This window comes from Populus alba, chromosome 17, assembly GCF_005239225.2.
Source record: "Populus alba chromosome 17, ASM523922v2, whole genome shotgun sequence".
In the NCBI taxonomy this organism is placed as follows: domain Eukaryota; kingdom Viridiplantae; phylum Streptophyta; class Magnoliopsida; order Malpighiales; family Salicaceae; genus Populus; species Populus alba.
In genome coordinates this window covers 3,007,217-3,022,745 of record NC_133300.1, presented here as the reverse complement: position 1 = coordinate 3,022,745, position 15,529 = coordinate 3,007,217, and the positions used below count along the sequence as shown (strand labels likewise).

General features: G+C 34.3%; 1 protein-coding gene and 1 pseudogene across 1 annotated transcript; one reads left to right on the top strand and one right to left on the bottom strand.

Moving 5' to 3' along the window:
* Window positions 1-7,862: 7,862 nt before the first annotated feature.
* Window positions 7,863-12,417, bottom strand: LOC118027857 (uncharacterized GPI-anchored protein At1g61900-like). Its single transcript, XM_035031346.2, is given in 8 exon segments — window positions 7,863-8,049; window positions 8,367-8,411; window positions 8,577-8,717; window positions 9,150-9,164; window positions 9,283-9,531; window positions 10,076-10,930; window positions 11,026-11,163; window positions 12,158-12,417. Coding segments are annotated over 7 exon segments (1,413 nt in total). The 5' UTR covers window positions 11,060-11,163; window positions 12,158-12,417; the 3' UTR covers window positions 7,863-7,975.
* Window positions 12,418-13,896: 1,479 nt separating this feature from the next.
* LOC118027881 (small ribosomal subunit protein mS75-like) lies at window positions 13,897-15,529 on the top strand (annotated as a pseudogene).

The following is a 15,529-nucleotide window of genomic DNA, read 5'->3' as shown; positions in this document are numbered from 1 at the left end:
TGGAATTACCGAATTACATGTTCTGTTTTGAAATAATTAATAGCTTGCTTAATGGGTCCGTTTTAAGTTTTATCGATGGTATTGCAGAGTGGTAATTTCCATAAATTTATATATATTAATTTGTATGGACGTTGATAAATGATAATGAATATTTCATATGAGAAGTTGTGATTGGTTTATTGGATAATCTTGAGGTAAAGTAATATTTTTGCAAGTTTATTTACCTAACTTAGTTAATTAATACATGATGTCATCATAATTTTATAGAGGTTCGATATAAGTCATGGATGATCGTTCATGGATGTATCGAGATTCACCTTAAGGATTGCGGAGGATGGATTATTGTAATGGGGTTCAGGGTTTCATTAATTTCGCAACATCTATTCCTAGAAATTTTACTGGAGGTGGTATTAGGTGTCCATGCAGGAAGTGTCAAAATAAAAAATATCTGTATCCAGATGTTGTAACGATGCATCTTCTACACAAAGGGCTTATCATAGCTGCAATATCATAGCGAGCAGAATAGAGTGTTTTTATTCAAATACTATTGGTATGACACGACCGAAAGAGGAATCAGAGTTGATCCGCACTATGGTCTGGTCGAAATCAACTCAAAAGCTAGACTCCGCAACATAAACAATGTCTTTGTTTTCGCAAAGCAATGTCAACAAGTTTATTACACATACACCCCTTCATTTAGAAAGAATCGATCAAGAGTTGATTGGTTGTCCATTTTAAAAATGAAACCCCAGGGTCGTGTTGAGGTTGTTCAGGATGAGAACGAAGACACAAGTGTGGGAGATGAAGTCTTTCAAGTTAGTGAGTTGGTTGAACCATATTGAGTTGCTCCTTCGATTGAATTGGAAGAAAAATCAAATTTTCATGTTTTCGATGATAGTCTTGTTGATATTGACGCAGAAGAGTTGAATGTTGTTTTAAGCTCTAGTGGACAAGCAAATGTCGATGAAGAAGATGATATTCATATTGAAGATTGCAATGAAGGTGATGACTATTCAATTGATGATGACGAAGAATTAAATTCTGACTAACTATCAAAACGAAGCCCTATGTAAAACCTTTTTGTTCATGTAATTTAGATTATGAATGATATATTTTGTAAAACAAAATATTTATTGTTTAAGCATTATTGTTATTGTTTTATGTGATGGACAGTTTATCATTTCAGTTTTTGCATAAAGGTAACTAGGCAATACAAATAAAACTTGTCCTGTAAAATGGCATAATCACCAACGTCAATACCGACAAACTCACGTCCGTCGGCATCTCACAGAGAGTTCGAAAATAATTACATGAAATGCCAGAATCACCGAAACACATACCGAAGGACTCTAGTCCATTGGCATCTCACAGAGAGTTCGAAAATAATTACATGAAATGCCATAATCACCGACGACTATACATACGAACGTGAGTCCGCCGGTAAGTTGTCAGTGTGTCAATATTACCGATGGAATGTGTGAATTCCAAAGGGCAGTGCATTAAATGCATCTTGGACCGCGTCATCTTGTTGATGGATGTACCGACGGACCATGAAAAATCTAGAGGGTAATTAAAAATGTTGGAGCGAAATTCAAAAATTACCGACGGATTTTTGACTATTCACTGATGGAATAAATTAAAATAATAATAATTTTTTATTTTTGTTGGTGAAGCCGTCGGTAAAACTACAGTCTAAGTTCCCCGGACCGCCCCTTCAGTTCATTTTTTTCTTCTCCTCCGTTTTTTCACCAACAATTTCCTCTCAATTCTTCAAGAATTTCACCTAGAATCTCTAGTAAGATTTTTTGTGAATCTTCATCAGATTAAAAGGTATGTATTTTCTTCTATTTCATTTTATTTTAATGGTTTTTTTTAGCTATTTTTATTTTTTTAATGTTTTTTTATGTATTTTTTGTAATGTAGATAAAGTTTTTGAATTCAACACATTATTAAGGTATGCATATTTCATTCCTAAAGTCTATAAGTTTTTTTTTTAATTTATTGAATATTTTTTTATTGTTTTATTGGCATAATTATTATTAGTTAATTTTTTGAATATTTGTTGTTAATGTTGAATTTACCTTAGAATTAGTAATTGAATATGTTGAAATAATTAGTAATTTTACTCTATTATTGCATAATTTGTGTTTTTTTTCATTTATTTTGATCGTTAGTCTAGAGTTTATTTTGAATTTATTGTTTTGTTGTATTGGCATAATTATTGAATATTGTTTTGAATTGTAATTGTTAATGTTGAATTTACCTTAGTAATAGTAATTGAATATTTTGGAGGGATAAGGGGTTCCAAGGCTGGAACAATGTTGCAGTTTGGAGGGATTTCAAACCGATATACATCCCGGAAGATATATGGCCGAACTATCTTGAGCATGTGACGTCTGAGCGGTTCACACGACGCTCATAGTCCGATGCTGGCAACCGGAATTGGCCAATTCATGGCTTGGTGACAACGCACACCGGCAGCTCCGTTCTGTTTTCTGCACATGCGAAACGGATGGTAAGATTAATTTAAATGAAATATATTGTTCAATTAATTTTTTGTTAATACACTTTTTTCATTATAGGCTACGTCTCTTCGACGTGAGCCGAACCCGATGGAGCTGTTTGTGGAGACGCACGTGCAGAGTCATGACCGCCAAAAGGGAGCGCAACAGTTCGTTGACAATCGTGCTCAACATTTTGTGGTATGTTTGTTCAACCATTTTATTTTGTAAATTATTATTTTTATTGAATTGAAAATGATGATTACTTTTTTTATTTTCAGGAGACCTATAATAATCGGTTGAGGGAGAGATACGGGGACGATACTTTGACCCATCCGGAATTCGATCCGGATTTGTGGATGGAGGTTGGATCGTCAGGTGGACCTGATAAAAATCGAGTTTACGGGCTCTCCAACACTACGGCCGACAACTTTCGGTCGACCCGTAGTGCTTCAACCATTAGGAGCTCTCAATCAATATCGAGCTTCCAATCTAAGGAGTTCGTGGCATTGCAGCAACACACGGCTCAGCTCACCAAAAAATACAACCACCTATCATTGGAATACGCACAACTTAAAGCGTCTTATGAAGCGGAGTCTGCACAACAAAAAGCGGCTGATGATTCGCGAAATGGTCATGAACATGGCATCACAGAGTGGAACGTATGCGCCTAATTCTTTTTGGCCGTATAACCACCAACCTCCTCCTCCACCGTTATATTAATTTGTAATAAACATTATTTACATTTAAAATTTCATTTAATATGTTTTTGAAAACACATTTATTTTGTAATGAATATTATTTAACTTTGATTTTTTGTTTTTGATGTTTAATATAAATTTTATTTGCATAATTAGTTTTTATTACCATTAATTTATATAATTTTATATTATATATTCTAAATAATTTTTAAAAAATAAATTTCAAAAAAAAACTATAACAAAGGGTTTTACCGATGGAATTAATCTGTCGGCATTTGACAGTAGCTGCCACAATCACCGATGAATTTACAGACGGATACATTCGGTTGGTATTTCATACATTCACCGACAGATTGCCGACGGATTCATTCCGTCAGCATTTTGCCACAATTACCAATGAATTTACAAACGGATATATTCGGTCGGTATTTCAGTCACTCACTGACAAATATCCCAATGAAAAGTAGCCATCAGTAAATGACCATATCACCGACGAAATAAAAATCCGTCGGTATATTTCAGCGGTAAACTTTTTTTTTGGCACGCAAAGTTCGTCTGTAAAACCGTCGGTAAAATTCTTTTTGTTTTTCCAACTGATATAGCGACGAAATGGGGTATCACCAACAAAAAAAAAAAGGCAATGGACATATTCTGTCGGTAATAACGTTGGTAAATAATTTACCGACGAACTGCTAATCACACACCGACAAAATATTTATGTCGGTAAAACTGTGAAATCTTGTAGTGTCTGCAACGAACTGCAGAAAAAAAAAAAAAAAAAAAAAAAAAAAAAAAAAAGACGAGTTTAAAGCTAAGTCTTTATGGTGAATGATCTTATACTATGGCTGGCTAACTAATGTATGATCCAGCAATCAGAATGCGATTACAAATGCCTTGGTTCGCTCACAGTGAAAACAATCAATTACTAATGTGCGTGTGTTTGTAATTGTGACATTGTTAAGCAAACAAGCAGCAGAACAAGGTTATGCTGATAGGTTACGAATTGCATGGGACAAAGGCACCCATCAGGGTTTTTGATCTGTGATGTCGGCAAGGCAGACAAGGACATCTCTGCAAGATTGAGGCAGGAGCTGTTAGAACAAGAACTTGAGAACAAGCTGCATATACGGATATAAATTAAGAACAGGTAAGGTTTAGTTCTTTCTTGAGTAGTTGAACATTTACCTGGGGCACACAGAGCCAAGGATGACTCGGAAGAAGATGATGGCCATGGAGCTGCAATGTTGTAGGTCAAGTCACATGCAAAGCTGAACCCCGTCGATTTGTCCAATATAACATCGGCAGGCAAGCTCCGAAGTAGACACGCTACAATTAAATGGCAAAGAAAATTATTATTATTATTATTTGTCAAAGAATCATCTCAACCTAATAATTTAAGCCGTTAGGTGAGGTTTTAGGATATAATTTATATTATTCTCTAAGATTATTAAATAATTGATTCCTTTTCGGAACTGTTGCCCAGATTATCAAAAACAGGAGCTGGCTGTGTGAAATTTTCAAAAACAAACTTAATCAATTGGATGCTGTGTAAATTATTATTGTTATTACTGAATGCTAGACATGTAAAAATGCTTATGTGTAAGTAACTGAGAAGAGATGCTTGCATGTTTGATTTTGTTAATGAGCAAATGAACCGTGGTATTGACAGACACGCCATGAGTAAACACAAGTAAGAAATGTGTTGGCACATGATTTGACGTACGGTCACCTCCTTCGCACCACTATAAAACGAACCCTTCAAGAGATGGAGGTATCATGCAACACACAAACACCAGAAGTGATTGATTGAGAGCTAGCTAGTAATACAGAAATCGTGCATGGAGATGATCAGCAAGAAGGTTAGTGGTTCGATGCTGCTGATAGTGGCCTTCACATTTATGGCTGCCTTTGTTCATTCCACCCTAGCCATGCCGCTGATTCCACCACTTTCAGACATTATGTATGCCCAAGGTGAAGCTAATTGTATCGATAAAGGTGGTTTTTGCATGTTCAACCCTATGAACTGTTGCGGTTCTATGGGATGCTTATATCCAATGGGGATATGCTTTTGATGATCAGAATCATGTGATCAACGTCCTATCAACTTTTAGCTAATGTGTAATAAAGTCATGTGTATCATGGCCACTGTTCGTTATTTTCTGTTTTGATGTTGTAGTTGAAAGGGCTGTGAGAGGTTTGGGGAAGAAGACAATAAAATGGACAAGATCGGTTGTGTTCCTCGTCCATATTTTGTTCTTGTTTTATCAGCTATGATTTTTATTTTCTTACAATACTTTCCTGCTTGCATCAAACTGGAACTATATATATCAAGACGACTGCCTAGCTACTAGTCCCTAATGTTTTGTTTTATTACCTATGATTTTTTTATTAGTTTGTGATCGGGAAATTGGAAAACTAAAGGGAAATTAGGGAATATATTAATACAAAAGGGAAATAAAACCAGGTTAGCCATGGGAACCGCCACTGAACTTGGATAGGGTAATTTGTAGAATTGTAGATCATCATGATCAGGCTTACAGCTTTAATAAGACTTCAGCTGGTTTATTTGGGCATTGCTGGCATTTATAGTGCTTAGAATTTGAGAAGAAGATGATGACTGTAGCATTAAGAGATTTCAGCTTTAATTACTCAAAAATTTGGCAATAAGAGATGCAATGCTGCATTTTTTCTTCTATGGTGCCGTCGTATTCCTATGGACTTAATACTAGTTGCACATTTTCTACACAAGAAAAATGAAGTTAGTATTATTTGCATGTATCAGGATCCTAAAATAATTAATTTAGTCTAATGAAATACCAAATCATAGCTGTCAAGCTAGTTTCCAATGACCGCTAACTTAGAGTTTAGCATGGGTCGAGTTTGTTTTTGACATGTTTAAGAGGTTGATTCAGTTAAACTCAAGTAGCGTAATAAATTAATTTATAATTCAATTAACCTGAAAACCTGAACCTATGACTTGTCCGACTCAACTTCTATTTATTTTTTTTAAATAACATTATCTTTAAATAAATCTTGATAATTATTGTTTTAATAATTTGTTTTTATCTTTTAAACTGAAAAACACTATTTTAACACTAATTGTTTATAGTATATATATAGCATATATTTATATGAATTGTTTTTTTAATTTTTTTATATGAGATATTAAAATCTTGAATATTGTTTTAAATTTTTTCGAGTTAACCCATGTCAATCTGTACGACTCGTACCCATTCAATTGGTTAGGTTAACTTTAATAACTATAACTAAAAGGCATAGAGTTGGTTTAATTATTTATATAAATAATAAATTAGTTTAATATAAGGTTTTTTAATCATTTTGATAAACTTTATGGAGTAGATTAGTTGGTAAGCACGTAGGTGAGTGGCCAGAGATCATGGGTTTGATTTCACCATGCAGTAATATTTTCTTTCAAAAGATAAGTGTTAAGTTGTCTATTTATTTATTATTAAATAAAAAGAAAAAAAAACAAGAAAAAGAAGAAGAGGCAGATGACCGAACCTTGTAAAAAATATACTGCCTAGGCCAGTGACCCTCCCCACATGAGGCTTGTTGTAATAGGCCCTACATGTATTTTTATTGGCTTTTTAGGTTTTTTTTCCTTCTATTTTTGGTTTTTTTTTTTAATTATATCTTTTAATATGATATTATTATTTAATTTTATATTTTTATTTTTTTTAATGACTTGATTGTTATTTTTTTTAATTAACCCTTTATTTTTTTTTCTTTCAATTTCATCCTTTAATATTAATTTTTTTTTATTTTTTTTTAAATGAATTTTTTTTTTTTTTTAAATGACATGTCAATGACTCTTTTAGTTGGCCATTTAATTTTTTTGGGTTTTTTTTTTAATTTTATAAATTAATATTAGATTAATAATGAATCAATTTTCATGTTTTTTATTATACAATAAAATTAAACAAATCAATTTAAAATTTATAAGGCAAGTTATAAATTTTACTAGTTGACTAGGATAGAACTGTTCTATTTTTTTTATCTATACCTACCCAGTTCATAAAATCATATTTAAAACAACTTTTACACAGTTTAATTTAAAACCTCATCTAAACAAAAAATAAAAAAATTTAAACTATTTTACCAAGTTAAAGTATAATATCAAAAAATTTCTAAGTCATTTAATCAATCAACTAGTTATTCCTAAAAATAGTGTGTTTGGGCTACTAAGTTTATATTTCTTTAACATTGCTTGAGGTCTCTTAAGTTGAAGAAGTGAGATGAAGACCCCAAAAAAAACAAAAACTAGTTTACAATATCATTTTTCACTTGGGCTTACAGAATTTAACCCGATACCCGATAACCTAGCAGCCCAAACTTTTCTTTTTACTCCGTCTCGAGAGTCGAGTCTGGCAACCATTTGCAAAACAGCAAAATGAGTGACTTGTTTTACTTGCATGGGATGCACGTAGAAACACGCGCCACAAATATAGTGGCCGCCAGTGATGACCTGCTGCCTAATAAGCACACAAATATGCTAGGTTCCCTAGCAGATGACACCCACAGAAAATTTTCCATGAAATATCAAGAAAGTCTTTTTCAACAATAACCATCAAAAATAGACACAAAAATAGCTTTAAAATAAAAGGAAAAAACAAAAAAAAACAAAAATGAAAAGCTGCTATACACGAAGGAGGCTGCTCATCAAAATATACAAGTAAAAATCCCCACACAAGGTCAAATTTCCAGAGACACCACCACCTATTTCAAACCGGTTCAAGCCCTTGACTAATCTCTTCAGTACAACAATGCACTGAAAATAAAAAATGAAAAAATGGGTACCAGCAACTCCAACTCACCACCACGATTGCCTGCGTCGAAGCATTAATACGTATGTCAGAAATGAAGGGAGAACGAAAAGAAAAAAGAAGCTGCTGTGCTCAAGAACAAGCACTATTACATTTAAAGCTGAATCTTTATGATGAATGATCTTATACTACGGCTGGCTGACTAATATATGATTCAGCAATCAGCATGCTATTAAAAATGCCTTTGTTCACTCAGTAAAAACAATCAACTACTAATGTGTGCGCCTCTGTGTGTGTTTTTACTGTGACATTGTTAAGCAAACAAGTAGTTGAACAAGGGTAAGCTGATCGGTTATAAATTGCATGGGAAAGGTACACACCAGGGTTTCTGATCTGTGATGTAGGCAAGGCAGGCAAGGACATCTCTGCAAGATTAAGGCAGGAGCTGTTAGAACAAGAACTTGAGAACAAGCAGCATATACGTGTGTGTGTGTGTGTGTTTTCCAGATGAAATATCAAATTTCTCATGCTCTTTCGGAAATATAAGGAACAGGTAAGATTTGGTTCTTTCTTGAGTAGTTTAACATTACCTGGGGCACAAAGAGACACAGATGACACGGAGGATGATGATGGCCATGGAGCTGCAATGTTGTCGGTCAAGTCACATGTAAAGCTGAACCCTGTCGAATTGTCTAATATAACATCGGCAGGCAAGCTTCGAAGTAGACACCCTAAAATTAAATCAAAAAGAAAAATTTATAAACAACAACAACAATATTGATTTCTTTCCAGGCTGCAAAAGAGAGCAGTTACATTACAAACTCTAAGAAGCACTTTCTTTTATGTAGTCAAATGAACAAAACCTTATTTCCATTCTCAAGCAAATTGGAAAACACGACACCCATCCTCTCACCGGGCCTCAGTTAGATCACAACCCAGAAGTTTTCATCAAATATCCTAAATGCACAAATAAAACCCACAACTTCCAGGAAGCCAACTGCCAGGTTTAGGTAGGAGATTTTCATTCAATATAAAATCATGCCCTACGTCCCATTCACACTTTTAGCACTGGGCATCCGTATGTATCCAAGAAATCTTACTTTAATCTAAAAATGTAATTGCAGTATATGAGCTCTATTGTTGAGAGGGAGAGAGAAGCAAACCTTGTTGTCCATATGCTGCTTGGCATCCACCAACACACAATCCACCAAAAAAGAAGTTATAGATATCAGATCGAATAGAGGATGCAATGGAGTAAAAATTTTAAAAGACTGGTATCAAACTGAGGAAATAAACCTTGTATGCTAAAATCTTTTCAAGTCAATGTCACAAAAGCTCATAAAACATTTGTCATGACCCCGCCTTGTCGTAGCTTGGACCCCAGAACTGTTGCACAGATTATCGCCTGTTTGTTTGTAATTAACATTTGATTTTGTATCCCAGCAATGTATGTATTTAATGAGCTACAGCAAGCGGGATTGGGAGCAGCTAAATTTCGACATGCTTTAATAACTTCTAATGGCTGTGTGAAATTCAAAGGACAAGCTGCACATGAAACATTGAGTCGACAAAAGTAAAATAACCGAAAGAATAAACAAAAAAAAAAAAATAATGGATCCTTCTTGAGTTCCACAAATTCATGATAAAGCTATGTGCACAGAAATGTGTGCAAGTAAAGAAAGAAAATTAATAAGACCAATTAAGTTTGTGAACTATAGAACAATATAGCTACCATGATTCTATCCAAAACCATGATTAGCTGGACATATAAGTTGAAAACTGTCTTTATTTCATAATCTAAGTTGGTGAGTAATTCAAATTAACACAAAGCATCTAGATAGATTCAAAAGCAGCATCATTTGCTGAACAAATGATGTAGACTTATAACATATTCCCTACACTTTTGTCCTCTCTTCAACTATCGCATCATTCCATCATGAAAAGTTCTAAAACACAGGAGAACCTCACAGAAGATGCAATATATGCACAGGAAATTTATTGATGTGACATTGGCATTGCATTTATGAAATTCAGTCCAGCAAAAAACTGAGGAAGAGTTCATAAAGAAGGAAAATCATTACTACTGTACCCTTGTTAACTTTGCAGGCAGATAATATCCGGAATGCACTATTTGCAGCATCTGCTGATAGCTTCCTAGAGATATATGAAAATACCACCCCTTTACAATCACTAAGAGGATCATTCTGATTAGGCACGGTCACCAAATCTCTATTATCATTGATTGTCAATTGTGTCCCGGAAATCTCAAGAGCAGCTTCCATGATTGCAGATTGGCAAATTGGTCTACAACACTCTTTAAGAGGATCAACAGTACTGCAGGCTTCCAGTAATTTGCTTGTATTTACTATTTTCTCAAAGTTAACAACATCCTTCACAGGACACAACCCACCAGTAAGATTTAACGATTTAACAGAGCAAAGTGTAGGTATAGTGATATTGGCCCCTCTGCTTGCTAGTATACTAATGATATCTGAAAAACAATCATCAGCCACTGCATTCTGCAAAACCAACTTATCAGAGTTGCCACTGAAATAACCCTGGAAAATGTGGAGCAAACTACCAAGCTGCGGACAGCATATTACATTTCCTACGAGAGCTGCCAAGGGTTGAGAGCAATCAGATGCGGTTCTGTCTATGACATTTGACATAGCAGTGAAATTTACAGGGCATTTCCCGGTTAAATTTGGCTCATATGTGGTGGGAAAAGTTGGGTACATAGGAGCTAAATTCTCACCAGGATAAGGGTAGCGTGGTAAGACAGAAGGTGATATTTCAATAGGTCCAAAAAGTCCAGAAATAGGTGGAGTGCCTAGCTCAGATGTAGATGAAACATGATTAGGCTCAAGCAGGGTCTGCAATGCCACAGCTACTTGGAAACTGGATAACCAAACAATAAATAACAAGAACTGATGGCCTAGTGAACCTGCAACCAGTCATCAGACAGCTATCAGCATCAACACACTCATCTTTCTCTATAGAAAGAAAATTTGAAGAATTCATCTACTTATAATGGCTTACCCTTTAGACAACTGATAGTCTGGAAACCCTCCATATTTCACTAGCCTTCTGGCACCATTGAATTTTGGAAAAGGAAAACCCTACAGCACTAAATCATAACCCTAAACTTGTTCACGATGATGCAGCAAGCAAGAATACCTGTACAAAGTACAAGATTGAACAGCATAAATTAAAAAATAAAGCCGAACAATTAAGACTAGCTAAGGGCACACTCCACACATACCACTGCATATTAAGGAGCAACCAAGCTGGATGCATGTTTTTTCCATATGCTGAGTAGCTTGAGACTAAAAAAATTCAGAAACATACCAACCTACTCCAACCATACTAAATTATGACAATTATTAGCTTGCTAAGGAAGCATAAAGCTCCTAAATTGTGCAATTAAAAGAATCCTTTATTTGCTTAGTTCAATACCAAAGTAATGATCTTAGGCTTCAACCACAAACTTATTATATCTACAGAGCATTTAACTTCACAATCTAACTATTAGGTTTATTATACATGGAATCAAACTTAATCTACACGATTGGTTCCAGTACATAATGTATTTCACTGCACTACAGGTCCTAGTACATACTATCTTTTCAATTATTCAACACGTGTGAGCAAAATCATCTCGTTACTTCAGCTAAACAATACCATCAGATTTTAGTTGCCAAAAAATGAAAATGTCTTTTTGATTCAGCTAGACAGTTTCACCACCTCAGCTAAGTAAGCCTTTGCTGAAACAAATGCAAGATCAAAGCTAAAATTTCCACTTCTATGGTCTAAATAACTTTTTTAAAAAAAATTGGCTAAAATGAAAAAAGGCCTAACAACCCACAAGTTCTTGTCCTAAAAAAATAAGAAAAACCCTCCAAGCTTATTAAAAAAAAAAAAAAGGAACTCAAGGGTCAACATCTTAACTCCTGTACTTTTTTATTTCAATTTTCTCAGCTACCAAAGAGAAGAATCAAACATTTCTTAACCCAAAAAAAAATGAAAAACAACCACACACTAAATCAAGCTAAAAACAGTCCTATAAACCACAAGAAAGCACAATCTAAGACCCCGACTTCTATTTTCTCAGAAACCAAACTCATATAGTTCACAACTTTAAGGAAATAAACAGAAAATAAAAGTGACCCACCTGAAAATGACGAACCACCCATGTAACAAATTCTAGTGTTTCAAGCCGCCCCACAAGAAAAAACACATAAAAATCAAATCCTTTTTAGAAATGGATCGATTTGGTCTGAAAAAGGAGAGGGCTTTCTTGATGAGAAACCCTAAATCAGACCCTTTATTTTATTTTTATTTTCTTTTTTTTTCCAGGTCACTCAAGTAGAAAACTCTCTCTGACTCTGTGATTGTAACTGTGGTTGTTGTTGGTGGTGGATAAAGCGTAGCCTCAAAAACTTACCTTTTTTAAGACACTCAACCCGACCCGATTTGTCTTTGTTATTTCCGGGTCAACTGAGCCCTTTCCTTTTTTATTGACCCGGATCCAATTTTTTAAGGGCGAACCTAAAGAAGTCTTCTAACTATGGAAATTTTCTTGATTGAGTCCCTACGGGGTTTTTCTGTCTCAATTGAGTTTCCAAAAGTTTTTTTTTTTTTCAAAAACTTCACAAATATTAATAAAAAAACATTAAATTTTATACACAAAATATGGTTATAAAACTCGAACTAGTGAGCTGATCTAAAAACCTAGAAATTATAATACTTAATGTAAATAAAAACTTTAATTAAACCGAACAAGTCATTAATCCAACCAAAATTAATAAGTTAGACCAACTCTATGAATAGAAAATAAAAAATATTTTTTTATCTTACTTAAATACAAAAAAATAATTATGATTTAATATATTGATTTATGAGTTGATTGAATATTTTGTACACATATCTTAAACTTACAACTAAATAAAAAAAAAAAAAGTCAAGAAAATGGATGGAGTCACAAAGGAATATGATTCCAAATACTAAATTGAGAATTTTTAAGGCTTGGGGGACTCAACTAAGAAACGAAAATTATTTTGGATCTCGATCTAGACTATCTATATAGTTAGAGGACTTTATTGAGGTTTGTCCAATCTTTGTTCAACTATCTAAGCAGTGCATTTTGAACGTGGGATTATGGGTTTTGTTGATGCGTTGTTTATACTTTTAAATTATTTTGATGTGTAGAAGTTAAAATTAATTTTTAAAAATTAAAAAATTATATTTTAATATATTTTTAAATAAAAAATATTTTAAATTATCACCTCAAAAAAACTTATCTCCTCTCTCAAAAACTTACTCCTTTCTATATTCTCTCTCTAGCCAAACTGAAGTCAAGGTACGAATCTCTCTCTGTTTCTGTATGGCTTAATGTATGGATTCCTGTATATTTATGTTCATTTGAGTGCTTATTTATTGATTATAAGCAGTGAAAATGGACTTCTATGAATGTAAAGATTGTTCTTTTTATTGCATATGTTCATGTTTTCTTAGTTGTTGTATCTGGGATTAGCTAATTTATAGATTTTTATTTTTTTCCTTTTGTCTTAGATGTAATCGATTGAATTTTTTTTCAAGTACTGAAGTGGAAGCCCATGGATGCTAAAGATTGGAATTTTTATTTATTTGATTTTCAATGTTCTCTTTGTTTTTGTATCTGGGTTTAGCTTATAATATAAATTAATGTAATTTTTAGATGTGAGTTATTGATTTTAGGTGGTGAAATGTGATTCAATGGATGCTAAAGATGGAGTTTTTATTTGTATTTTCAGGGTCTTTTTTTACAACTATTCACCGGATAAGTTCTCGACTTTCTTCTATTACGTTAAGCACAAGTGCAAATGCAGCAACTATTCACACTGTGCTACGTGATGATTCTCATCACTTTGAAAATGCCAAAGGGGTTGCATTAACAAGTGGGATTGTACCTGTCAAGTGATTGGGTCTAGGTTCATCTCAGTGAATTCAGGAGGAAGTGACAGTGAAGATGATTGGGATAGTGCAGTTGGTGGATCTTTTGGTGAGTCTGGTAGGGAGAGTGATGATCTGGGTTGGGACTCTGCTTCTTCATGGTCAACTGGATTGACTAAGGATCATTTTGATGGAGTGGCATCGGTGAGTCAAAGGACTACTAGTTCTAGTACTGATAGTGGGAAAGATGATGGAGATGGAAGAAAAATAGACACGTCTTAATATGCTTTGGCCTATGATTTGCAAGAGATTGAAGATAGAATACATGAATTGGAGGCTGAGAATAAAAAGAGAAAGGATGGGATAGGAGGATTGACGAACTTAGTGTGTTGATGAAGCAAATAAGGGAGCCTGGTGCAAGAGGTTCTTACTTGAAGGACTCGGAGAAGTTAGAGATGTATCGGTTGCATAAGGAAATTCCTGAAGTTTACACTGTTGAGAAGCTTGCTAAGGATTACAGTATTATGAGGCAAAGGGTGCATGCAATTCTTTGGTTGAAAGAGATTGAGGAGAAAGAGGAGAAGAAGCTTGGTCATCCTTTGGATGTTTCTACCAAACTCTTGCTTGATAACTTCCCAGAGTATGATATAGATTGTTGAGAATATACCTGTCTGTTTCGAATGTGTGATATAATTCCATGTTTTGGCAAATTATTGAAAGTGTGAGATGATGATGGACTTGTGTGTATTAATTATCTCTGTTTTTGTGGTTAGTCACTTTATGGGGCACATAATTATTTCAACCTGTAACAGCTAGTGCCTCTCTTTTCAGGTGTTACTGGTTAATGATGGTGAGGGACTATGTGAGAATTTTTGAGTTGTGGTGATCATGGATGCCTACTTATGGTAGAAGGTACATAGTGTACCTATACTGTGCTCGTGCATGTGCATGTATATTTGTTTGTCCATGATTATATCCACAGAAAGTTATATTATGTTACTGGCTATACCTGTGTGATGCGTGTTCTATCCACATAAGTAGGCACCATGATCAATCACGAGTACACAAGTTTGTTTCCATACTGTACATAGATTTATTTTATGTTTGTCCATGGATACACTGATGCAAATTCTGGTGATCAAAACAGCAGCACACGAAGCAGAACTAAACAGAGAGAATAGATTGAGTCTAACAATGGGAACAGGGGTGATAAAGCTAAGGATTTTGCGGAGTCAAATTCCAGTGGATTGAAGTACTCTGTGCAAGCTAAAGTTCCAGCCACTTGTGTTGGAAAGAGAGGGCAGTTGGTATCCAATAATTGATGTCAATCTTATTGGATTATCTCCAAGTGGCAGTAATAACTGATATTGTTTTTATATGTCAGTTATTAGCATTAGCAGTTAAAAGTCTAGTTATTTAGTAACTGTAAATTGTAAAACTATATATTGAAAATTAGTAGTTTCAGTAGGTTATGCTGTAATGAAAACCTCTTTGTAATTGGTGTGATTCCAATATGGGAGTGATTCCCTGGAGTGGTGAGGCTACGTGTTTCTTATTTCTTGTAACTCTTTGTCTGCAATAAAACTATCAGATTTCTTTCCTTTCTTATAAA